The sequence below is a fragment of the Phocoena phocoena genome, chromosome 10, assembly GCF_963924675.1.
Source record: "Phocoena phocoena chromosome 10, mPhoPho1.1, whole genome shotgun sequence".
Taxonomy (NCBI): domain Eukaryota; kingdom Metazoa; phylum Chordata; class Mammalia; order Artiodactyla; family Phocoenidae; genus Phocoena; species Phocoena phocoena.
The window spans coordinates 51,919,984-51,944,485 of NC_089228.1; the positions used below are offsets into that span (position 1 = coordinate 51,919,984).

The 24,502-nt window shown below is 45.4% G+C and overlaps 2 protein-coding genes across 4 annotated transcripts in view; one reads left to right on the forward strand and one right to left on the reverse strand.

The window, feature by feature from the left end:
• Positions 1-14,360, forward strand: part of UBP1 (upstream binding protein 1) — a 66,139-nt gene extending 51,779 nt beyond the window's left edge. For both annotated transcript variants that reach the window (XM_065884973.1, XM_065884974.1), the window contains 8 exons: positions 3,718-3,821; positions 6,110-6,164; positions 6,404-6,497; positions 9,447-9,537; positions 10,294-10,403; positions 11,418-11,560; positions 12,263-12,314; positions 14,323-14,360. In XM_065884973.1, the coding sequence (XP_065741045.1) occupies positions 3,718-3,821; positions 6,110-6,164; positions 6,404-6,497; positions 9,447-9,537; positions 10,294-10,403; positions 11,418-11,560; positions 12,263-12,314; positions 14,323-14,360 (687 nt within the window). The remainder of the gene's footprint in view (positions 1-3,717; positions 3,822-6,109; positions 6,165-6,403; positions 6,498-9,446; positions 9,538-10,293; positions 10,404-11,417; positions 11,561-12,262; positions 12,315-14,322) is intronic.
• A 2,999-nt stretch (positions 14,361-17,359) lies between these two features.
• The window catches only part of FBXL2 (F-box and leucine rich repeat protein 2), an 80,035-nt gene continuing 72,892 nt past the window's right edge, over positions 17,360-24,502 (reverse strand). The window contains exons 13-15 of one of the 2 annotated variants that reach the window (XM_065884584.1): positions 24,306-24,362; positions 18,975-19,187; positions 17,360-18,329 (exon numbers count right to left, since the gene is read on the reverse strand). In XM_065884584.1, coding sequence (XP_065740656.1) covers positions 18,222-18,329; positions 18,975-19,187; positions 24,306-24,362 — 378 coding nt within the window. In that variant the 3' untranslated portion in view covers positions 17,360-18,221. The remainder of the gene's footprint in view (positions 18,330-18,974; positions 19,188-24,305; positions 24,363-24,502) is intronic. The other variant, XM_065884585.1, reaches the window with a different exon arrangement.

The following is a 24,502-nucleotide window of genomic DNA, read 5'->3' on the forward strand; positions in this document are numbered from 1 at the left end:
TTCCCAGGGCTGCATTTGGTTTGGTTAAGATACTTCTAGGGGTGGTTAGAGGTCTTCTTGGAAACCTGTTCATTAAAAGCAAGGTACAGATGAATCCCTTAAAAAAGAAAATCCGCAGCATTTTATATATTTCTTCAAGCACCTACAAAAGAAGGCCAGCATTTCTTACAGTTCTCTGATAGTTACAATTGGCTTTCAATTGAAAGGGTATCCAGACTTACCTGTCAAAGCTACATGGCGATGTGTGAGATGGTCCTGCACTGAATAGAGGCAGCACTGTAGGTTCCCAAGAGCCACAGCACAACCAAACCCTTAGTGTCTCTGTTGGTCTTTGCATCTGAGCTGTATTTCATTGGCTCAAATCTGGGTTGCCAGTGTCTACAGTCTGCAGTGAGTCCTCATTTTCTAATCTGCCTGGGGAGGGACTTTGTTCATAGTGTACCAAAGCTGCGACTCTACAAGTCCAGGCCAGATATCGCTAGAGCCTTGATGAATCAGTACCATTGCTTACTTTTAAAGACAGGGAAGAATGACAAGGTAGAAGAAACACTGAAAATATTCCTTGGTATGCCTGTACTCTTCTGGGTTAAGACTGTAAGAGAAACTTACGAAAAAAGCAGGTGGGAGAGTCTTGGTGTTTCATCCAGCCTGGCCATTGAAGAACTTGGAATCCATCATTTCTAAAAGGAGAGGCCTCCTAACAGGACCAGTTTTCATTGAATGCTAGTTTTCCTGTGTTCTGTGAATTGAGTCTCCTATTTATTGGGCAAGTTTTAGATGTCAAACAGCCCTGCTTTTCTACTGCTAGAAGAATCTAGATGTGTAAAAGTGAAATAGGTATGTTCATGGAGTTTCAGTAAATTTGGTGTCTTTGCTGTATCACCTGCCATGCTCACTTGGAGCTTTTTGATGGCTTTATTTCCTCAAACAGCTGGCAATAATTACCAAAGCAGATCTGGGGAGACTTGATGATATTGAAAGGTCTATACGGTTTTGATGTGCGTGTTATGCCGTGTTGTAATATTTTGTATCTGGGGAGAATGGTGTAGCGGGAAGATCTTCCAAGTAGTAGAGGTGACCGTGAGCATGTGACACCCGCAAGTTAGGAGACCTGCCAGGCGGCCCACAGCATCTTGGGTTCCTCAAACTGTATAAGCTGGGGAGGTACTACTTTGTAAACTGGAAAGAAAAACAAAAGACCCTAGTTTAAAAAGAATGGGCATTGTGTAAAATGTCCCTTACAGTGAAGTTGGTACAACATGCACAGAGGGTTTAGCAATGCATTCCAGCCAAATTAGATTTCTTTTTTGAAAGTTGATAATAGTTGAAACATTAAGTCTGCAGTCATTTTCCCCATTTCTGAGGGGACACCTAATGGGTAGTTGTAAAGAATGTTGAGATTATGGGATTTCTGTTTTATTTTCTTTGTACCCCTGCTTTTTTTTTTTAATTTATTTATTTTTGGTTGCATCAGGTCTTTGTTGCTGCGCGTGGGCTTTCTCTGGTTGCGGCGAGTGGGGGCTACTCTTCGTTGCGGTGTGGGCTTCTCATTGCGGTGGCTTCTCTTGTTGTGGTGCACGGGCCTCAGTAGTTGTGGGTTGTGGGCTCAGCAGCCGTGGCTTGTGGGCTCTAGAGCGCAGGCTCAGTAGTTGTGGCACACAGGCTTAGTTGCTCCACGGCATGTGGGATCTTCCCGGGCCAGGGCTCGAACCCATGTCCCCTGCATTGGCAGGCGGGTTCTTAACCACTGCGCCACCGGGGAAGCCCTGTACCCATGCTGTTGATGGGTGTCAGACACGCTGTTTGAAGCTCCTGTAACCATTGGGGAGACTTGGTTTCTGAGCTCAGAGTCCTTCACACTAGTGGTCTTGACTTCACTCAAAAGAATTTTGAAAAAGAATATACTCCCTTGCACATTTTTAGGTTGACATCTGAAAGTTTTCACCATAAATTTAAATAGTTCCAAAGGATTTCAAAAAAAGGGGGGGATATATGTATACATATAGCTGATTCACTTTACTGTACAGTAGAAACTAACAAAACATTGTAAAGCAACTGTACTGCAATAAAAATTTTTTTAAATAGCTGCAAAGGAAACAATTTTCTGACATACTTGAATATCTGTATTTACAACTTAAGGTGAAGCCATCACTTCAGTTAAGTCTGAAATTTTACTCTGCTCTTCCTTCTTCATCTCATGTTTTCTCCTTCACTCCCCTTAAATAATATTGTCCAAATAGGACATACTTTCATGCCTGGAAATCTTTTAATGGTCACCTTAATTACTCTTTTACAACAAACAATATAATTTGAAATTTAATTTTTAAAATTTCCTGTGACCATGTAAGACTTAAGTCAGTTGAGGAATTTAAAACTTATTATTTTTACCAGTTTATCAAAACAACAAATCATACAAATTTTGATGAATAATTTTTAAGTATAAAAATAGAAATGTTATTGGAAATGCATTTTGAATGATGAGACAGGGTAGAACATATTTAAATTCTAGATTTTTTTATAGGTAAGAGCAACTTTGTTTAGATAAATTTTTTTTCTTTCAGCAGTGTCATTCAGGTCTTGGAACTCCTTCTGAGATACCTGCCAGAAATTCCAATGATCTCTCTTTGTATGATCTAATAAATTATTTCAGTGTCTGTCAGCTGACAAGATGTCCTCCTGAATTATTTTGAAAGCAAAGAATTGAAAACCCCCTGATGTAGAGAAGAATTTTAGAGTTGTGTACTTTCTTAGTGTCTACCCTGATTTCTTTGAACGGTCTTTAACTTGGCTTTTGGCAGAGCCTCACACCCCACAGCCATGGTGAGACAGGATGCCGTCTGTATGTGAAATGGGAGGAGAGTGCTTATGAAAGGGGACCTTTGAAACCCAGGGCGTTCTCAGTCTTAGAAAGAACACCGTGGAGTGAGATGAATTCCCTCCATCCTCAGCACTTGAGGCCACCCTGGCCTATTGAGCATGTTTTGACTTTAGCTTTTTCAGTATTCCTAATTGGAATAGTTAGTGTGTCTTTGTATCTTGGCTCTATTTTTGGTCAGAATTGTGCCAAGTGCTGAAAACTATTTAAGTCCACCCTGCTCCTTCTAGAAAGTATAAACAATAAACGTAGGTAGGTAGGTAGATGGCTACAGGCAGTACCATCCACAGTTGATGTATTTTGATGTTGGGCCTGTCTCATCTTACTTGGGGATGATCATGAACCTTAGAGAGATCGGGGAAGTACATGGGTACCGGTGAGGCTGCTCCTTGGGGAAGAGGGCGAAAAGAGCACTAGGTGGGACAGATCTACTGTCCTTGTCACCACGCGATGTCAAATGTTGCTTCTGAATCCTTTCTTGCCTCTGCTGTTCTTTAAACCTCGATAGGTACCTACTGGGGAATGGATGAAGAGGGAGGTGAAAGTTCTTGAAAGCACATTGTACTTAAACACACATTTAAAACACCTGTAGAAATGTTTGCTGCTGTCGTCACCTCAGGTCCTCTCTGAGAGTAATCAGTGTCTAGACACGCACAGCAGGTAACATTTTCCCTGCCACACACCAGTCAGTTTGATGCGTTTCTGTGAGGTTGCTTGATGAATGTTAGGTGTCTTGTGTTTCACGATCTTGCATTTGGCCAGACTAGAGAGTGAATTACAAGGCTATTACTCCCATGTACTTTAGAAGCGAACTGTTAATTTATTTCTGTTTCTGTCCGCAGTGCTCTCCATGGCCCGACACCCCCACCGCCTATGTGAATAGCAGCCCTTCCACGGCGCCCACCTTCACGGCCCCGCAGCAGAGCGCTTGCAGCGTCCCGGACAGGTAGCTGGTGTGCGTGACGAGTGCCCGTGCTCCTTTATGTCCCTTCCTGTCAAGTTATGCAGCCTCTTTGTGTGTGTATCTGGGGTATGTGGTAATTACAAATAGCCTGCTGCAGGGCAAAACTGTCTTTTCTTCACCTTCCCACCTTTTTGCTCCTAGCCCCCTTGTGCCTCACACACTCACAACTGTGGAAATTATAGAAAAGGTTGCATTTTCAAGATATAGTCTTTGTGAGATAAAATCAGCATTAATGGGCTTCATGGATAGAGAAAAGGACAGTGAGTTATTAAGGTGAAACTGTGACTTGGATATGTTACAATTGAGTTTATGATAAAGTACACTTCAATGCTCACCATGTCGAACAAAGATTATTTTCTACCCTATTTCTTCTCCCTCCCAAAGACACTAATTTTTTTTTTTTAATTAAGTCTTTAAAACTTAAAGGAAGGACTTTCCATTTTAAAGACTTGCTCTGGTTTTAGAAATGGAATGGTGGGCTCTGTTCATCCTATTTTCTGGCCTTGACTCTTAGCTGCTGGTCAGCAGTGCCCCAGGAAGATTGTCCTTCCTGGGGCTTTGCTCAGGAGCTCCTGCTGAGTAGTCAGATCAGAAGGTCCCCGCTGTTATGACACTTCTTGCTGGGAAGTAAAATTATGAAAGTTAAGACCATAAAGGAGGGAATTCCCTGGTGGTCCAGTGGTTAGGACTCAGCCCTTTCACTGCTGTGGCCCAGTTTAGTCCCTGGTCGGGGAACTAAGATCCCGCAAGCCACGGGGTGCGGGGAAAAGAAAGAAAAAAAAAAAAGGAAAGGGTTCTCATTTTTGTACTCTGGTCACGCCAGCTCGGGCTGCTATAACAAACACCAGGGACTGAGCGGCTTATAAACAACAGAAATTCATTTCTCCCAGCCTGGGGGCTGAGTGTCCAGGGGCTGGATGCTGGCCGGAACGGGTTCTGGTGAGGACTCTCTCCGGGTACAGGCTACCGGCCTGTGTGCTCACCCAGCGGAGAGCAGAGGGAAGGAGGCAGACTCTTCTTACGACTCTGAACAAAGTCACTGATCCCATTCCTGGGGCTCCGTCCTCACAGCTTCTTCTAATGCTCATTACTTCCCAAAGGCTCCACCTCCTAATACTGTCCAGCACATTGGGGGTAAGGTTTCCACCCGTGGTTTTTGAGGGGACACAGACATTCAGTCTGTAGCAGGGTCTGGTGAGAAAACAAAGGAGAACATGCCTTTTCCCTGAGGCGATGGATAGACCAAGAGGCAGCTTGTTTCCATGTAGGTTATTGTGCTTCAGGGTAGGGGGACACTCCTGGACTCTGGGACCAGCATGTTACCATGCAGGGACTGAATAATCCTAGAAAATGACAACAGTTTCAGAGAGGAGCTGTGAATTCGTGTACACACAGGCTCACCAGATATTTCCCGAGAGCCCACGGTGCCCAGCACTGTTCCGGGTACTGTGATGTGAGTGAGAGAAAGCCCTGTCTGAAGGAGCTCAAGTTCCAGTGGGCAGAGGACAGTAAACAATCAACATGGTAAACCTAAGTAACTGGGGTATAGGTGCTAAGAAGGGACCAGAAAGGTGGATGCACTCCCTGAGCAGCTGTTCTCATTTTCCCCTGGAAACACAGGGTTAGTGGCACAAGTTTGTTTCTTTTGTTCTCTTGAATTTCACCCTGTTTAATCATGGATAAATATATTCATTAAAGGGATATTATTTTTATTTTGGCTTAGGATTATTATATCATTTCTTGTAGCTCATAATTAAAGTAGATTCTTTTGCAGTTATTTTCAACTGATTATCTTATTTGATTCTCATACTTTTTTCCTAACTAAAATGAATAAGTATCTGTCATTTTCCTGGCACCCCTGGAAATCATTGGAACCCTTCTGTGCCATGAAATGTGACTTTTTTACTAGAACAGATGTAGGAGGAGAAGGCACAAATTAAACCATCCTCCGTGTCTTTTTTTGTTTGTTTGTTTGGGTTTTTTTGGTCGCACTGCGCAGCTTGTGAGGGATCTCAGTTCCACAACCAGGGGTTGAACATGGGCCATGTCAATGAAAGCGCCAAGTCCTAACCACTGGAACGCCAGGGAATTCCCTTCTGTATCTTAATCTTATCAACATATTGACTCCTTGACCAGTTGTGCACTCTTTTTCCATAGTTACATTGCTCTGTCCCACAGTATTATTTTAAATTCACCTAGTTTAATAGCCTTTAATGTCTTGATTAAAATATATATATCATAATAATCATTCTTTTCTTCCTTCTCCCCAGCAATTCTTCTTCCCCAAATCATCAAGGAGATGGAGTTTCACAGACCTCTAGTGAAGTAAGTGTCTTACTATCATGCTTTCAGGGTCCTGCATTTTGAAGCCTCTGACAGGGGTTTGAGTCATTGTTTGGGTCACTGAATAATCACACCTGTGCTCTTCGTGGGTGTTTTAAACTTTAAACCTGGAGGATTTCTGTGTTTTGTTTAAATGTTCTTTATAACATGCCAGTGACTTGGATTATTTTTTGTAAGCCTTAATAGTTTCCTCTGTTTGTGTTCATTTTCTTTGTTAATAGCAACTTCAGCCTTCAGCCACGATCCAGGAAACACAACAATGGCTGCTCAAAAACAGATTCTCTTCCTACACAAGACTGTTCTCCAATTTTTTAGGTATGTTTGTGTTTGTGTGTACACATGCACACGTTGTTTGTTTTTGTACTTTTATTAGCTGTAATTAAATTTTGGGGAAGTAACTGTATGTAGATTCGTAAGAAGTTGCCCAAACCTGTACAGAGAGCTGCCCAGTGTCCCGAGTGGTAGTGTCTTGCAGACCTATGGTGCAGTATCAGAACAGGAACTCGATGCTGTTTCACCAGGTTTACATGCCCTCATTTTTGTATACGTGTATATAGTTATATGCAATTTTTTTGATTTTATTAACTTTTTATTTGAAATAATTTTTGCTTTGCAGTAAGTTGCAAAAATAACACAGATATGTTCCAGTATACCCTTCACTCAGTTTCTCACATACTTATAGTACAGTATCAAAACCAGTAAATTGACATTGGTGCTATGTGTGTATATAGTTCTGTGTCATTTTATCACATGTATAGATTGTATGCCCACCACCACCGAAGTTAGGATGCAGAATCTTGCCATCACCACAGGGATCTCCCTAATTACACCTCCCCCACGATCCCTAATACCTAGCAACCACTAATGTATTTTCTGTCTCCATGATTTTGTCATTTCGAAAATGTTACATAAATGGAATCATACAGTATGTTACCTTTTCTTCTCTCCGCATAAGGCCCTTACTTCCATCCAAGATGTTGTATCAATAGTTTGTTCCTCTTTATTGCTATGTAGCATTAGAGGGTATGAATGTACTCATATATGGTTTTTATAGACTTAAGTTTTTTTCTTGCCTAGTAAGCTAAGGGAGTATTTAGATGTAATTTCAGAAAGGACCGGGCGGTGCTGCTTCAGCTGGTGCTATAGGAAGCCTGTTTGGAGGGACAGTAATAGATAACGCCAGCTGGGGCAGGGGCATCATTTCCTAAACATATTTGGCCCTGGGACCCTTTCCTGACAGAACACTTAGTAACATGTCCTGGCCAAACTCCTCCTGGGCCACGGTGAAGTGGCAGCTGGCTCTCCTTAGCCCATGGTGTTGGGGGACCATCCAAATGCAGCTCGAGCCTTTTAAGAGGAGAGAACATGTGTGCACACAGCTGGCCTAGAGGAAAGCCTGGTTTCACAAAGAACGTGGTTTTCTATTACATCAGCCCTTTATTGCTGTGCTTGTGTCATGGTTAGTCATTCCCCAGGTAGCGCTTTGTCTCTTTAAAATTAAAGTGCTGGGTGAAAGTCGTTGGCTAGCTGGGATGCACATTTTTATGATTAAGTAAGCCTTTTATCTGTGAAAAACTCATTTAAAAATTTCAGCGTGTTGCAGGGTGTGGGGCGCGTCTTGGATGCTCACAGGGGAGACAGGGAGAGCACTGCACAGTTGGAAGGCTCTGCCACGAGGGCCCAGGTTCCTGTTCTGTCAGACAATGCGTGTTATAGTTCTGAGTGGTGATCACGGTGGCTTGGCCTCCTGCCTTCTCCTTCCCCTGTGAGCTTCCCAACAGTAGAAAGGCAAGAAGAGGGAGGCTTCTTTCTCTTAGCCTGTTAGGCAGTCATGTTTTGGAGAGGGCTGTGCAGTGTCTGTCCAGCTCTGTGTGTGAGTGAAGGATGGGCACACACATCTCTGGTCGCTCCTGGGAGCCCTGTTGGCAGAGGTGTGTATGGAAGGTCCCCTGGTAGAGATGACAGCGTCTGTCTCTGCTTACCTGACTCCATAAACAGCTCCAACAGTGCTCGTGCCTCATGGGAGATGTGCTTCTCTGGTCTTTGTCCTTTTACAAACTAGAAGATGATTAGGCTCTTAACATTCAAGCCCTCAAAAGTAGATAACTCCATTAATCTCGGTACATATGTAACTGGATATTTACCATATGGAGGGCATGCTTTAATCCCAGAGGGCATCTTAATTCTCCCAATAAACTACATCTTGAGCGTCAATAAAAGGTAAAACAAAGGATTGTAGACACACTCAAACGTAAAACATAGAAGAAAGAGTCTGATGAGCTCCTGTGTCACCACACCCAGCTCCAGAGACGACCAGCCTAGATCAGACCAGCCTAGATCAGTGTCGTTCTCTCCCACTCCCCCCACCTTCCCTTTCTGTCCTATTTTAAAGCAAATGCTAGATACCATGTCACTTACACACCAAATACTTCTGGGGGAAACCTTAAGTATAACATGCAATTCTCTGTCATGCTTTTGTATTAAAACTGGCTGCTGTGATGGAGCTGTTTGTTATAGAATGTTGCACTGTATGTAGCATGTTACAGTATAAAGAGACCTAGTCCTGGGCTTCCCTGGTGGCGCAGTGGTGGAGAGAAGGCCTGCCGATGCAGGGGATGTGGGTTCGTGCCCCGGTCCGGGAAGATCCCACATGCCGCGGAGCGGCTGGGCCCGTGAGCCATGGCCGCTGAGCCTTCGCATCCGGAGCCTGTGCTCTGCAACGGGAGAGGCCACAACAGTGAGAGGCCCGTGTATCGCATAAATAAATAAATAAATAATAAATAAGAGACCTAGTCCTAGCTCTGCTGCCAACTTGTGTGCCTTTGGGCAGGTCCCCCAAACTCTGAATTCCGTTTCTTCCTTTTGTAAATTAAGATTGGTCTGGGTCATCTCAAGGTGAACTGTCTGGGGTCAGAATCATGTTCATCTTCACGAGCTCCACCCAGCCAGAATAAGGCAGGCACTGAAATCCTGTATTGGGAAGAGACATTCCTGTCGGCCCTTTGCTGTTGGCTCATTGCTCTGATTTTCCAGCCTCTGGGCTTCTGAGTTCCTTCTTGATAGAGAACATGGAGAGCCAGCATTCTCTTTGGCTGTGAGGGACAGGTATGTGTGTGTGTGTGTTGTTCATGTGTATGTGTATACACAGGAGACCTGGCGATGGCTTCGAAGGACGTTAAACTGTGAAGACAGATGCTGCAGAGTAGCCCGTACTGCTGGGTCTTCTCCCATTTCCTTGAGAAGATTCTTTTTGCTCTTCTCCAGGTGCCGACTTGTTAAAACTGACAAAGGAAGATCTAGTACAAATTTGTGGTGCAGCCGATGGAATTCGGCTCTATAATTCACTGAAGTCAAGGTAAAATACCGTGTTTAAAAGGAACTGTTCTGCTTGAAATAAGAATGTGCCCTTGTTCGCGTGGGGACTGCGGGCAGGATGTGTCCACGCCACGTCGGCGTGTGCCCTTGCGCTGTGGCCGCTGGCCCGCCGTGCTCACGAGGAGACTGTTTTGTGTACACCTTCAGGCAGGCCCAGATATGATGCAGGCACTGAGGGCAGAGGTAGACTGTAAGACTAGAAATGCACATGGGCAGGACTGTGGTCTGGAAGACGACTGGGTTTGTTGCCAAGAAAACAAACTTCTCATTTAGGTGAGCTATACAGAATCTATGGTTTTCAAGGTCATGTGACACTACTAAACAGTTATTAAAAATGTAAACTTCTAATTGTGAATTAAAATGATAGAACTGTAAACTGTGCTGGCTTTTAAGATCCATTTACTATCGTTGGTATTTCTAGACTTGTGGTGTGAGAATTCCATTAAACTGAATTTTACTGATGTTACATTGCTGACATAATCTTGAAACTTAAATTTACCAGCATCTGACCGACCATCTCAATGGTTTAGAGTCTGGATCATCAGATTAGACCACCTGTGATAACCTGTGATAGTTGGTGTGAGGTGTGTGTTTTTATATTCTTCCTAGTAAATTATTTCGTATAATGAAGTAACGTTGTAAAGTTCTCCTAAGGAAGTAGACCCTAGATTCTTGTAGCTGTCGCTTGCGCGTGCGGCCCTCCTGCCGGCTCACAAGCGCTGTCTTCTGGTTGCAGGTCGGTGCGGCCCCGCCTGACCCTCTACGTCTGCCGCGAGCAGCCGGCGCCGCAGGGGCAGCAGCAGGCAGCGGGTGGCGGGGGCGACGGCAGCGCCGCCACGCCCTACGGTGGGTATGGGCGGGCCGGGACACTCGGCTTCCTGCCACTGTCCTTCTGAGTTGGTGGGGACCACCGGGTTGTCCTGGCAGTGGTGAGAGGCAGTGGCCTTTCTCGGCTGTTGTTACGATAAAATTTAATTTTAAAAGAACAAGTGTAGGGCAGAGGATGGCACCCCTGCTTTAGAGCCTCTCTGTAGTCTTACCTTAATTGTAGTTCCAAATTCTAAGCAAAGGTTTCTGTACTCACACACATGAAAAAACCCTTGTTTGGAGAAGCAAAGTAAAAGCACTGATATTCCTGATCCGTGTTTGGCTTGAGTCAGTAGTAGAGCAGGACCTGCGAGACTCAGGCTCACTGCAGATGTGCCTGACGCTTTGCAGACAAGGGCTGCTGCATCGTCAGGTGTTCCAAAAACAGCTGGGCTTTCTGTAGAGAAGCAGGAGGCCTCGTGGTCCACATCCTTAGCTTCTCGTGTGCCGTCTTCTACAGTTTTTAATTCTTTAGGGGAAAGGAAGAGGGGAGAGGTAGCTTTTTATTCTTTAGGATAAATTCCCAGTAGTAGGTTTACTGAATCAAAAACTATGACCTTTTTAGAGTTCTTTTTATATATGGCTAGAAATACATAGCATTTTTGAAAATGGCTTTCTTTCGGTGTAACTTACATACCACAAAGTCCTCCCACTGCAAGCGCACAATTCAGCGATACTTCAGTCAGTTTACAGTTTTGCAGCCATTGCCACAATCCAGTGTCAGTCCCATTACTCCAGAATGATCACCTGTGCCCATCTGCAGTCACTTCCTGCTTGCTTTTAAGATAAAACCTCAGATACTTTTGTACAGAGGTTATTGTTAATTAAATTATGTGTGAGCATAGATAATGTATTATTATATTCACATGGGTAGTAAGGGGAGAAGTATTCTTCTATTTCTTTAGTACTTTGAAAGGAGTGATCTTCCAATAGATCAGGTGGAAAATAGATCAAAGATTACTGCTAAAATGCTGTTCTTATTTTTTATTTCAGTTTATCATGCAATCTACTTAGAAGAAATGGTTGCTTCAGAAGTTGCTCGAAAACTTGCGTTGGTGTTTAATATTCCTTTCCACCAAATTAACCAGGTTTACAGACAGGGTCCCACCGGTATTCACATTCTTGTTAGCGATCAGGTAACTGGCATGCCCTTTTCCCTTTCACACTGATATTTACTTTTATATGTATTACTGAAGTGCTATAGAAAAAAAATCTGTGACTCCTTTGGCAAGTACTCATGAGAATCATTTTCAGAGTTGGGAATCAAGATTGGGAAGAATTTATAACCAAGAGTTCTAGGTGTCCTGGGTGGTAGAAGGAATACAGGTAAAGGAGAACCGGAGCTCCGATCCCCCCCTCTTTGAACTCCAACACTGGTCACTGGGGGGCTCTGGGTTAGCGAGCCTTTGGCCCTTCTTAGCAAGGTATTTGAATGTGTTTTCCTTTTTTGTACTATTTGATGGCTGATTTTAAAAAGCTGTGAGGTTAGAAGGGCAGTTCACTGCCGCCCCGTGTTCAGTGACAAGCAAGTAAGAGCACTTTGGCAGCAACTTTTTGTTAGCCACTATCACAGAGCCCAGCGGCGAATGCCTCCCCATGGGCTGGAGGCACTGGCCAGGTCGCCGGGCCCCATGGGCCAGCACGGCCGGCACCGAGCTGGCCAGCACAGCGGGTGTAAGCCCTTGCTGCCTCACACTGCCTGTCTGAAGGACCATTTTGGCTGCTGAGTCCTGTACTTGTGCAGCTATATATAGATTATGACCTTTTTCTTTTACTGCTTTTACTCAGTTAAGAAAAGACAGTTGGATCTTAATTATACATCTGCTTTATCCTTCTAGATGGTTCAGAACTTTCAAGATGAGAGTTGTTTTTTATTCTCCACAGTAAAAGGTACGTGTGTCTTGAAATGCGAGAATCACGAAAGATAGTGTGTGCCTGAAATCAGCGGTCATCTTGCATATTTACTTTTGGAAATGCTGGCTTTACTAATTTTAAGAAGTTTGAAAAAGGAATCAAGGAAATATTTCTAGTGACTGAAATATTGTGGAAATTAACTAGCAAGCAAGGAAGAGGAATCAGTCCTTCTGGATGCCTGGAGAAAAACCCCAGTCCATTTAGCCAACGTTTTACTGAGCACCTCATGTCAGACACATGCCGTTGGTGCTAGAAAGGTCTTCCCCTCCTGTAGTGGGGAAAGGAAACCAGAATTGGTCCATAGATGCACACAGATTACAAATAGGTAATTTAGGTGCCATGAATGAATGGGGAAGTGGGGTTGCTTGTGGACGAGGGGGCCACGCAGCTGTGGAGGCTTCTCTGAGGAGCTGTCACGAACGCTGAGACCTGGAGACTGAGGGGGAACCGAACACACGAGGAGCAGCACCCCAGCTGGCGCGGGGCCGGGTGCAGAGGAAGGAGCGTGGCTGCTCTGGAGGCCTGAGAGGGCCCGTGGCTGCTGTGCAGGGCGAGGACGAGCAGAGCTGGAGGCGGGTTTGGTAGGCAATGCCTGGCGGTGGTGGGAGTTTAGATTTTATTTGAAATGCACTGGAAAGTCAGTGATGTTGTTTAAACAGACGAGTAATGTGAATAGATTTTTCTTTTCTTCCACTCGCAACTCTGTGGAGACAGATGAGAAGGTGGGAAAACTGGAGGCAGGAGATGTCATCTAGATGAGAGGTGACGGGATCTTGGACGCTGATAGACAGGGCCCTGCTGGGCTCCACACTGGAGGGAGGAGTGGTTGTGACTCTCACAGGAGCAGCTGGGCAGGCGGTGGTCGCGGTGGAGAGGTAGGCGGGCTTGGGGGAAGCGGCCAAGGCTTCTGTTTTAGGACGTGGAAATCATAGCCGGCTGGGGCTGGCAAGAGAGGCCTGGGCTTGAGGTGTAAACCTGGAAGCCTTCAGTGTGTCCGCCGTGATTCAAAGCGGTAGAAATTCTTGAGGTTATGGAGGGAGAGAATGTGAAGAGCGGGCCCAGACGGGGTTCAGTAGAGTTCCAGTTACAGGGCTGGATAAAGGAGGGGTTTTTTAAATGTAAAGTTACTATGAGAAGAGACCTTTAAAAGTCTGATGAGTTAAGATCTAAAGCTGCACCTCAAAGAGCACGGCGTCGCGTGTCACCCTTTCCTGGGAAGAGAGCAGCCCACCTTGAAGGGAGGGGCTGAAGTTAGGACTTCACCCTGTGCCTGACATGTCTCCTAAGCCACCAAGTTAACCTGCAGTGCAGGGCTGTTTAGTCTGTGAACTGGCCCACTTTATCTTTTCTTATCAGACATGTTTAGTTTAGTACCGTCCTGGCTCAATTTTTCGTTCTCAAAACAATGCAGTTTTTACTCTGCAAAACTCACACTGTCTATAAAAGAGGCAGTTTGAACAGTGAACGTGTGGCTGCGTCCTGTGAAGGCGGTGGGGTTTCTGGTGTCAGGCATCACAGGACGTCCCCGCCCTGCTCAGTGTACTGTTTTCAGACATTGGTCCTTATGGAAAAATTCATTTGTTCCTTGATGACCGCCTGTACTGCTGCTTCTCGCCATCTCCCGAGAAACACTAGGCCATCGCGCAAAAGTAGTGATGTGTTTTTTTAAAATGTTTCAGATCTACTTTTGAGGAGTTCAAAAATTATTTCCTGAAAAGGTAGATGTGAGCACCCAGTTCATTGGCTAGTCTGTGCCCTGTGCCTTGCCCTCAGGTGGGGAGTGGGGCAGGCAAAGGGAATGTGCATGTGATGCTGCCGTAGGCAAGAGGGACTGGAGCAGGTTAGCTTGTTTTCCTCTAGAATATTTAAAGGTACCCTCTGAACTGGGGCGGGGGGTTGTAGAGTTCTAGGAGTGTTCAACGTAGTCTTGATTCTCCAGCCTGGTAAAAAAATTGCGCCTAACGTCCCTTTCTTTTTTCCGCAGCTGAAAACGGCGGTGGCGTCCACATAATTTTGAAGTGACGTCTTGACGTAGTCTGAACTCTATTCAGCACCAGTTAAAGTTACGCTTAAAAGTGTGTGAAGACTGAATCCAAGAAGTCTTGGGATTGGATTTTACCGTATGAAATGTTTCATATTGAAAACACAGGATGACCTTTCTCACAAGCTGGATGAGAGGCACGTCTCCTTCGCTTCACTGCCTCGGCCTCGCCCCGGGACAGTGAGCACGTCGGGCCCCGGTGCAGGTAGGCCGCCTGCTTCTCTGCCAGAGAGGCCAGTAGACACAGTCCCTAGAAGCAGCCTTTGCTGTCTTTTTACACTGTATGCGGTTTGGAAATGAATGTAAAGACGTACTGTGGGCATTTACCTTTCTGGGCCAGTTCGGCTTCTGCTGCCGGGACCTTATGCTGACCGGGGTGGGGGTGGGGGGGGCACTGGCTACTGTGGGGCCAGTGCCAAATCCACGTGTGGGGAGAGGGAGGCCGGCGCTGATACGGGCCGATCAGTGGTCAGGGGAGAGGCTTGGCGCCTTCTTGGAAAAAATCATGTCTGAGGGTGCGCATCTGCCGTGATCATGCCAGATCGGAGAAGCCCCAAGCCAGGAAGAGGGGCGTGAAGCAAACTGCATTATCAAGAGTACCTTGGTGAGAGGATCAGTGTAAATCCTAATAGGTACAAAGACTTTTGTGTTTTTGCTTTGTCACAGATTTATTGAAAAACTTTTTGCTTCTGCTTCCGTTTTTAGCATTTTGGTTTTCATTTTTGAAGCCCCAATGCCTTTTAAACTCATGTGGTTTTCTTTCTCCTTTTCCTCCCTCTCTCTGACTACCCACCCCACCCTGCACCATACTGTTGTTAAACTTTTTTAAAGACCTGTCCCCAACATTGGAAATACACCTAAGCAGGAGAAAACAGTGTGATAGTTTCTGACTTGGTGTTAAGGGGTCTTCATTATCAAGAGTTGAAATTTATTTGTGGAACACTAGACATCACAAACACTATATTGTACCATCAAAATTCCTCACATTTCTCTAATATGGAGCTTTAGTACAATCACGGGTAACATTCTGGTGATTATTTAGGGACTTTTTTATACACCACATAATAGCTTCTTTTTCTATAAAAAGAGTGCCTCTTTCACAAAACCAATGCTTGTTGGCCAGTATACTTTCCAAAGGGAATCACTGTTTTTGCAATTTTTTCTACTATCAATAATCAATCATTATTATCTCTCCCCTTCACCCGAAGCCTTCCCAAAATTCATCAGCAAGCATTTGAGGCCTGTGGTGTACTAGACACAATTTTCGATTCCATTTTAATTATACCATTTCTGTCCGTTCACCCAGTGTCTTGGTTTTGAGTGTATTATTTGATCCTTAGCTAGCTATCTATCTTTGTTCAGGCAGAAATAGGAATGGGTAATTTTGAGTTTAAAATCTCTCCCAGAAGACAAAACTACTTCAGTGGGTGAAAGCTTTGGCATTTTATGTTTTATTCATAAAGGGGGTTATCTGATATGAAAAAGTAATGTCTCTAAATATTCCATCTTTGGTTTGAAAATATCCATAACTTGTATAGACCCTAAAGCAGGAGAGCTTTCCTTTCCGTCATTTTCCCTTTGCTTTTGTATGACCACATGTTTTCTGTACCAGTCCCTTGGGAAAGAAGTGAGCTTCTCTCTTAATTAATTGTTTAGAGTTTTGCTTGTCTATTTAGCATTCCTTTTTGAGTCTCAAGATTTATGGAACAATAAATGTCATTTTTAATGCTGTGTGCTATTTTGAATTCCTCATCAGGTTTTACAAGTGGGGTAAAAATAATTAAAGCTCATCAAACTTGAAATGACACCAAGCAGCATTGAACATTAGTCTGTCCCAGTGAAACAGGTTAAATTATGGCACCAGCAGATTTGCTACTTTGTTTTTTTAATAGTAGGATGTACACATTTCAGTATAATAAATGTTTTCCGATTGTTTTGCAAATGTGTGTCTCATTTAAAATCCAAGTTCCTGCCAGTGTGTCACCTCATGTCATAGAATCAAGGAGTTCACTGTGTATGTTCTGAGTACACACCAGTCCCAATGTTGTTATAAGAGCTGATGGGAGTGTGTGTTTTCAGTTTGTTTCCTCAAAGCTGATGCAACTGAGGACAGCTTATCCAGTGACTGTGCCACACTTAAAGGGGAAGCAAACCTGATTTTTCTTAACAGAGGTTCTCCTGTTTTGTAGATGTGGTCCAACGTCATTCAGCCAGAGTCCAGTAGCCGTGAGAGGTTGTGTCCGGGCTCAAAAGAGATAATGTATAGAAGGCCCATGGTCATTTAAATTTTTAAAATAGAAACTATATTCATAGCTTCCTGCAACAGCCATTTTTTCCCCCACACAGTGGTGTAAATGTATATTTAGATAACTGCTATGGTATACACACAATAAGGCAGCAAAATCATCAGGACTTTAATGCTTATTCTGATAATCCTGTTAATTGATTTATAGAGTTGTATATCCATCTATTTGCCTTCTCTCCCCGGAATGCAGCTGAGGCCTTGTATCCTAAATGCTTCTAAAACTCTCCACCTAATAGAACCATAACCCAATTAGAAGTATTGCTCGTCATGGGGAAATTTCTCGTTTTTGCTGTTTCCCTCAGCTTCCCGTGAGCTCTGGGCTCTTCAGTTTGGGGAGTGGTTACTAAGAAGGGTTGGCTACCATTAACACAGAGATGCAGTAAAGGTCACAAATGTGGACAGCACAGAGCAGAAACCAGATCATCTTATCAGATTTCAGGTAACATTAGGAACGCCTGAATTTGGAAGATGGTTTTGCTCAGATTTGTCTGCCATGAGATAATAGCAATAAAACCCTCTGGCTTAAGCATTGCAGTGGTTTATTCATTTTTATGTAAGTCTCAAAGGTGCCAACACTTTACTGATTTTAGTTTTAAGTGTGTAAAATTTTTGAACAGTCCTGGTGTAACTTGATTTCTAAGATTTTAAAATAAACTTGGAAAAAAATCACACCCATTCTACATGCATCCATTATTTTTAATTGATTATATTATAGATAACTTGAGCCTTAATTCTGTTTCTTTGTTTAAGGTCCCCCAAAGTTTGTGAGACATGACATGATCAGCTTTTCTATAACAACAACACATTATGTGCCATAGCCTACGCCAGAGCTTATGATTTCCAATCAGGCAACACAAACTGAGTTGCTTTTGTTTAGTTTTTGGTCCCCAAAAGGATATACGACAAGTTGACAGAAACAGAAAGGTGAAGACCTTGCTTCACCCTGTTTAGAGTCCTCATTCTTTGGTGTCTCATGGAAACCTATTAACTTGCCTTCCACGTAAGTCGCTACATAGGAAACTGTCGGGCATTATGAATTTGCAGTATAGTCACTTTGATAAAGTTACTATTTAATCTTCAAAGTGGAAAAGTCCTGCTAATCAAAATGGAATCGTTATGAATAAAAGTAGGCCACTGGCTGAAGTATCAGGTAGAAAATCAACAGCTTACTTTTCTGCTCAATTTGTGCTAACACTAATGGTCTGTTCGAGGAATGCTGACAAAGCCAAGGGCAGGAGTCCTGTACCGAGGGAGGCACCCACCTCTAGAGATCCAGGGCTCCTGCACGGTCCTGGCTGCACTATGACCACTCTTTCCCCGTGGTAATTGACACAAGGCTTCGAACTGATTGCATCACAGCAGAATAAAGGTAAAAACTATCACAAGAGTTACTGCAGTCCCTGCAGAAGTCTTTTACCTGTAAATGCCTTTCCCAATGGAGAATCAACAGATTTGGATGATGGTGGAGTACGTCAGAAAGACTCGGGTCCTCGGGAGGAAGGGACACCTCATGAAGCCCTGGGCTGGGCAGCTGCTGTCAGAGGATGACACAGCACCTGCATAGCCTCTGTCCACTTCCTCCCACTGCTGTCGGCGGGGTGACAGGAGCAAAGTAGGCATGGACTTTGACATGAGGGAGCTGGGCCTGAAAGTAGAAAGGAAAAGTGTAGTCATAAGATAGTTTGCGGATTGCAGGCATAATCCTAGAAAAGCCCACAGTTCTCCTATAGAATCTAGTTCATTCTACCATTAGGCAGATAGTCCCAACAGAATTTCTGGTGTGCGCCAACGCTGCTCCTGTCGACATGCACGTCTCCCCAGACAGCACCTTTTAAAGACAAAGGGGTGGTCGTTGTCCCTGTGTGCACACCGAGTAGAGATGTAACAGCTGTAGCACCTGGGGCTGCTTAGGGGTCTAAGTGCAAAGTTGCTTAAACTTAAAGCGTATTCAAGAACGATGCAGGTGAACTACATGCGGAAAGAACGCCACAGTTATTAAGACACTTTATACCTAGAAATTAGCAAAGATCAAGCCTACTGATAACGGCCTTAAGTCCCTTTCCTTCTAGTAAGTTTGTTAATCAACAGACCACATGGAACCTCCACCCAGACCCATTCTAGAAGTCGACTCTTTCCAGGGTGGGGTCTAATAAGGAAATTTAGAAGGAGTCTAAGAGGATAGTTTGCGTAACTATTGGCCCAGGACAGAATGTAGAAAATGGATGTTGATTCTTGGTGTATTTGTCGTTGGCTGAGAAACTGCCAGGTGTGGCTGCTGCCCGACACTTACCCGCATCCGCTTGATGCCCGCGCGGGTGACCTGCTGGCAGTCGTACAGCTCGAGGCGCTCCAGGCCACGACAGTTCTCCAGGTGCTCCAGGGCCACGTCAGTGATGAGGAGGCAGTTGTCCAGTTCCAGCACCCGCAGCCTCTCGTGGCCACAAGGGCTGTTGCTCAGGTGCAGGATCCCATCATCCGTGATGAGCTCACAGTGGGACAGGCTCTGGAATGAGGGGAAGCACAGATGTTTGCCGGACCCTCTCATTCCAAGGCTCACGGCCCAGGAAGAGCAGGGAAGCCGGCCCAGGCAGCGTCCCTGGGAACCACTGAGCAGCGGGAGGATGGAGCACAAAGCTGTGGGCCCATGGTCAGCGGCTTCTCTCACCTTCCCGCCAGGTAAAGATGGGAACCGACACTGCAGAGGGCGGTCTGCGCCGTGAGGATCCTGAACTCACCTCTTCCCGTAAACAGCGAATCTACAGCTACACACGGAACAGCTTCCTCCAGAAAAAAACATAAAAACTGGCTGAACGACTCTCCACGTTGGGCAGATGAGAGAAGGCCCACTTGGAAGCGGAAGGAGAGGCTGGGCCACAGTCTGTCATGAACCCCACCCCAAGCGCGGAGACCCCCGGGCAGGAGGGAACTCATAACCTGGAGCTTCTCACTGAGGAGCGAATGGTTTAGAACGGTTTAACCCCACATCAGGCACCTGAACGTCTAGCTGGAAAAACCAACCCGCTGACCTCCGGAGACCCAGAGACCACAGCAATGTGAGGAGGAATTCAAAGGACTTTCACGCCCGGGCCCTCCCCACCCCCAGGGCCCAGCTGATGGAGGGGAGCCCAGCCTGGGTGTGGGAGGCTCGCCTGCTAGGTGACACATTGGGGGGCCTGCTGGGGTGCCCGCAGGGCCTACAGATGGGCGGGGGCCATCTTTGCACATTCCCTCTGCCGAGCTCCAGCCACTGGATGACATTTTCTTTTTTAAATTCTGGGCTTCTTCCTTCCCGGTGAGCACTATTTCGCATCCTCTCCTGGCCCTGCCTCTGCCTCGCGCCAGAGTGCCATCCTCATTCTCTGTCTCTATGTTTCTCTCAGGGGGAGAGTTTCACGTGTGTCTGGTGCCCCAGTTTTTGCAGCTGTTGCCAGGGGACACGTCCATCTCCTGGCCTGCAGGGTCCCACGGGACTGTAACCAATGGAGAGATTGTTAAGTGGCTCCCACGTCCCGGGATCAGCAAGAGAAAACACCCAGGAGTCGTCTTTCTCAAAAGGAGGACTAGGAGCTTGTCCTCACAGCTGCAGCCAGGGGCACAAGCTTCTCATTAAACACACATCCAAGGGCTGACTGTAATCCTTCCTAGAGACCTTGGAGGCTGATGCTGTCTTTGCTCTCCCCTCTGCCATGCTCCAGAGTACCAGTATCTCCCAGAGGGGAGCTTTTACATCTGCCTGGTGACCTGGTTTCTATTTCTGGTGCCCCAGTCTTTGTATAAGGTGCCCATGGGATGCTCCTTGCTCACCTGGCCCTGATGGCCAAAGAAGGCTTGTATTCCTAGGTCCCATGGGACTTTAACATGAAAGAGTTCTTGGCAGGCTACCACCCCCAGGGCACTTTACAGACATCAGGCTGAAACACACCCGCAGCCTTTCTGGGAAAGAGGCCTATTTGCTTGTCCTGGAGCTTACAGGGCGGGCTTCAGGTCTGGTACACATCTAGAGGCCTACAGATGTGCTCTCAGCAAAGGTAGGTGCAGGTACATGCCATCTCTGCACTCTCCCTGGCCAGTATCCCCCCAGACAGGAGTTTATGCCCTTGTCTGGGAAAAGTACCAAACCGAGGTCACGGAGCTGAAGAATACAACTGAACTGAAAAATAAAGTAGAAGGCTTCAAGAACAGACTAGATGAAGCAGATAAAAGGGTCAGGGACTTGAAGACATGGCAGTGAAAATCACCCAATCAGAGCAGCAAAGAGAAGAAGAACGAGAAAAAGTAAAGAAGATACCCTAACAGACTTATGGGACAATATCAAGTGGACTAACATCCTCATTATGAGGGTAACAGAAGGAGAAGAGAGAGAAACAGGCAGAAAAGCTAATGGAGAAAATAATGGCTGAAAACTTCTCTAGCCTGGGGGAGGAGACACATCCAGATTCAGGAAGCCCAGAGGATTCCAAATAAGATGAGACCCATGCCAAAACACATTACAATTAAAATGTCAAAAATTAAAGAATCTTAAGAGCAGCAAGAGAAAAACAACTTGTTATATACAAGGGAACTCCCCGTAAGACTATCAGCAGGCTTTTCAGTAGAAACTTTGCAGGCCAGAATGGAGGGGCACAATATATTCAGAGTGCTGACAGCAATGAAAAAAAATTCCAACCAAGAATACTAAACCCAACAAAGTTATTCAGAACTGAAGGAGAGATGGGAATTCCCCGGCAGTCCAGTGGTTAGGACTCAGCGCTTTCACTGCTGGGGCCCAGGTTCAGTCCCTGGTTGGGGAGCTAAGATACTGCAAGCCGCACAGCATGGCCACAAAAAAAGAACGGAAGGAGAGAGTTTTCCAGACAAGCTAAAGCTAAACTAGTTCATCATCACTAAACCTGCCTTACAAGAAATGTTAAAGGGACTTTGTTAAGCTGAAAAGGGCACTAATTAGTAACAAGAAAACATATGAAGGTATAAATCTCACTGGTAAAGGCTGTGATAAATCAGGGTGAAAGATAAAACTCTGTGGCATCAAGAAAATAATACAGTCTTTATTGGCTGTTATTCTTTAATATAATAGCTGAAATTCTTAGATAGCTTCTAGGACCAATGAGCTGCATTAATATTTTAAAAGTCAAAAAAACTGGCTCTGGTACTGAAGAGGAAACCAGCCCCCCAATTATCAATAGAACCTGCTGATGACATCCTACAAACTAAAAACTGAAGTAACAAAGAGGATCCTTAACCTCCTTTGAACAAACTTCATGAACTCCTCTGTGTTCTTTTGAATCTGGAGTTCCCCTTGTTTGCAACTATATTTGACTTATTTTCAAAGAAACATGATGCGTTTCCCTTTCAAAATGGCCTTCTAGATTTGGTTTTTGTGAGAGTACAAGGCCCTTCCTCCCTTGAGGATCACAGAGCAGCTCCTGGAAGGGGTGGGGTATGTGCACACTTGCCTCCTTCACATGTAAAGAAGAACCGGGGAACTGAAGTTTAGCAAATGAGGTGTGATAGTTACCTGGCTCAGGGCTAGTGGTCACTTCCCTCATTTCTTCCTGCTTGCAGACCTTTAGTAAAACCTAAAAACCAGATTTCAAAATTCTGAATCTATGGAGCTTTGCCCCAATAGCATTGGCTCCTCTGAGCTCCCCCAGGCTGGGGGAGGACTCCCTGGGGTGGACCCCAGGCTCCAGCATGGAGAGCACTGTCTGGCCCTCCCCCAGGGAGGTGGGGACCAGCTGCTCCTATGCGCGTGTCCCAGGCGCACCTGGGCTGCCCCGCACCAAGACTGCATCTGTGCTGTGAGACCTGCAGCGGCAGAAACGCACGTCCAACAACCCTGAGCTTCCACTCACCCTTGGCTCTACCTGGGGGCTGACAGAGGCGCTGCTACCATGTCCGTAGCAGGGAGAGCCCCTGGAGTATCCGTTAACAAGGATCCAGACACACACTGCTGTGCAATTTCTGAGTGACGATAAAGTCTGTCTCTCCTGATGAATGATCTTTTCACTCTCCAGTGCCTAGAACAGTGCCCGGCGTGTAGTGCTCCTCAAGAGGTGTTTGTAGAGTGAATTTGATGAATATAATCAGATTTAATCCACAGCATTTCCCTTTTCTGTGTGGGCTACTAGGCATCTCCAAAGCTAAGTTTAGATTTCAACTGCAACTGTTTCCCTGCTTTTCTGCTAATAATCCTCCAGGTATTTTTCTTTTTTATTTTCATCTGAGGCTCTTATCTTGGACTTCTGGGTTTTATTATAGTTTATCTTTTACTCTAAGTCCCCTTTCTGGAAGTAGCTTGTATGAATATCGGGGAAGATGGAGAAGATTTCAGTCACCAGGATCCCCGCTGGGGAGAACACTATTTGGAAGACATTTCCTGACCCGTCGCTGAGGTGGGCCTGCACTCCTGAGGAAGCAGGAGTTAGGGAGCTGGTGGAAGGCCTTGTCCCGTGCACACAAGAGACGACACTGCCCAAGGGGTGGGAGTCCAAGTCCAGGGTATCTCCGAGTCGGGGAGAGAGCCCTTGGGCAACAGGGAGGAGGGAGGTTAAAACAGGAAACAAAGCACAGGGCTCCTAACCTTCCCCACACCTCTGAGAAGCAGGCCATCTCAGGGACACAGGGACAAGGGGTGGAGAAAGCCCATCAGACAACTGGTTCTATCAATTATAAAACCAGATCAGAACTAATTTGGGAGTAAAGACTTTAGAACGACAAAATTATCTGCAGGTGTGTAGAGGGAAAACAGTTTCTGCAGAGAATCTGGAAACAGGTAGGTTTCTGACTATCTCTGAAATCTGACACCAAACTCAAAGTCCCAGAGCTGTCCAAAGCCCAGCACACTTGTGCCTGAGGGAGAAGCATCCAGAAGGAATGTGGAAATAAGGAAAACTGGTGGGGAGAGTAACTCAAGGCCAAATGGAGCTCTAATGATGTTATAAAATCCTAGCCCTTGCTGACAGAGCAAGTTCAAAGGGGATAGAGAGAGCTGGCTTAAAAATCTGTTGTGTATCTCAGGGCAGTGGAAAGACCAGACCCCATGGAAGCCACGAGATCTGGGTCCTTTGGGCAGTTGTGTAAATCTGGGCAAGCTTCTTAACCACTCTGAGCCTCAGCTTCCTCACTGATAAAATAGGGATATCCATGGTGCTCGCATCACAGGGCTGTGTTGGGATTCAGTGAGTCAGTGTATCTGGTGGGAGCAGGCAGCCAAATGGCAGCCGGATGGGAAACGTGCATGCGACGTCTGCATGGCTGAGAGTGTCAATGACACTTTTCATTGCTCATTCTAGATCTTTCAGTATATTCTAATTCCCTCCCCTGTAGATATTTGAGCAGATACGAAATGTAATATAAGGATGGCCTCATTTTAACCGTGCTAACTTTCACTATACCTGACATGATGAACATGAATTTGAGTAAGGACGCTGGTCCCTGTATTAGGTTCACACCCTAAAATGAAAGCAGTGACATTTAGATACCCTGCCTCCCAAGTGAGCCCACCGCACAGACCTTTGAAACCAAGAATGATGACACCCTATGGAAAGGAAGGCTCCTGCTGTAGTACGGGGGTTCTTTCATCCCTAAGAGGTGAGTAACGTAACAAAAAGCTCAGACTCACCAGGGCTTGCAGTTTAGGACAGTGAATGGAGAGCTGGATGAGTGTGCTGTCGGTTATCTGGAGAGAAACACGTGGTGTCAGTGTGGCTTCTACACCAGAACTTAATACCTAATCCTGCTTCTCCTGAATACAAGAATCAAAAGGTGCAAAAGAGAATTAAAAACTCATCTCAAGCACACACGGGCTGGGAGCCCGAG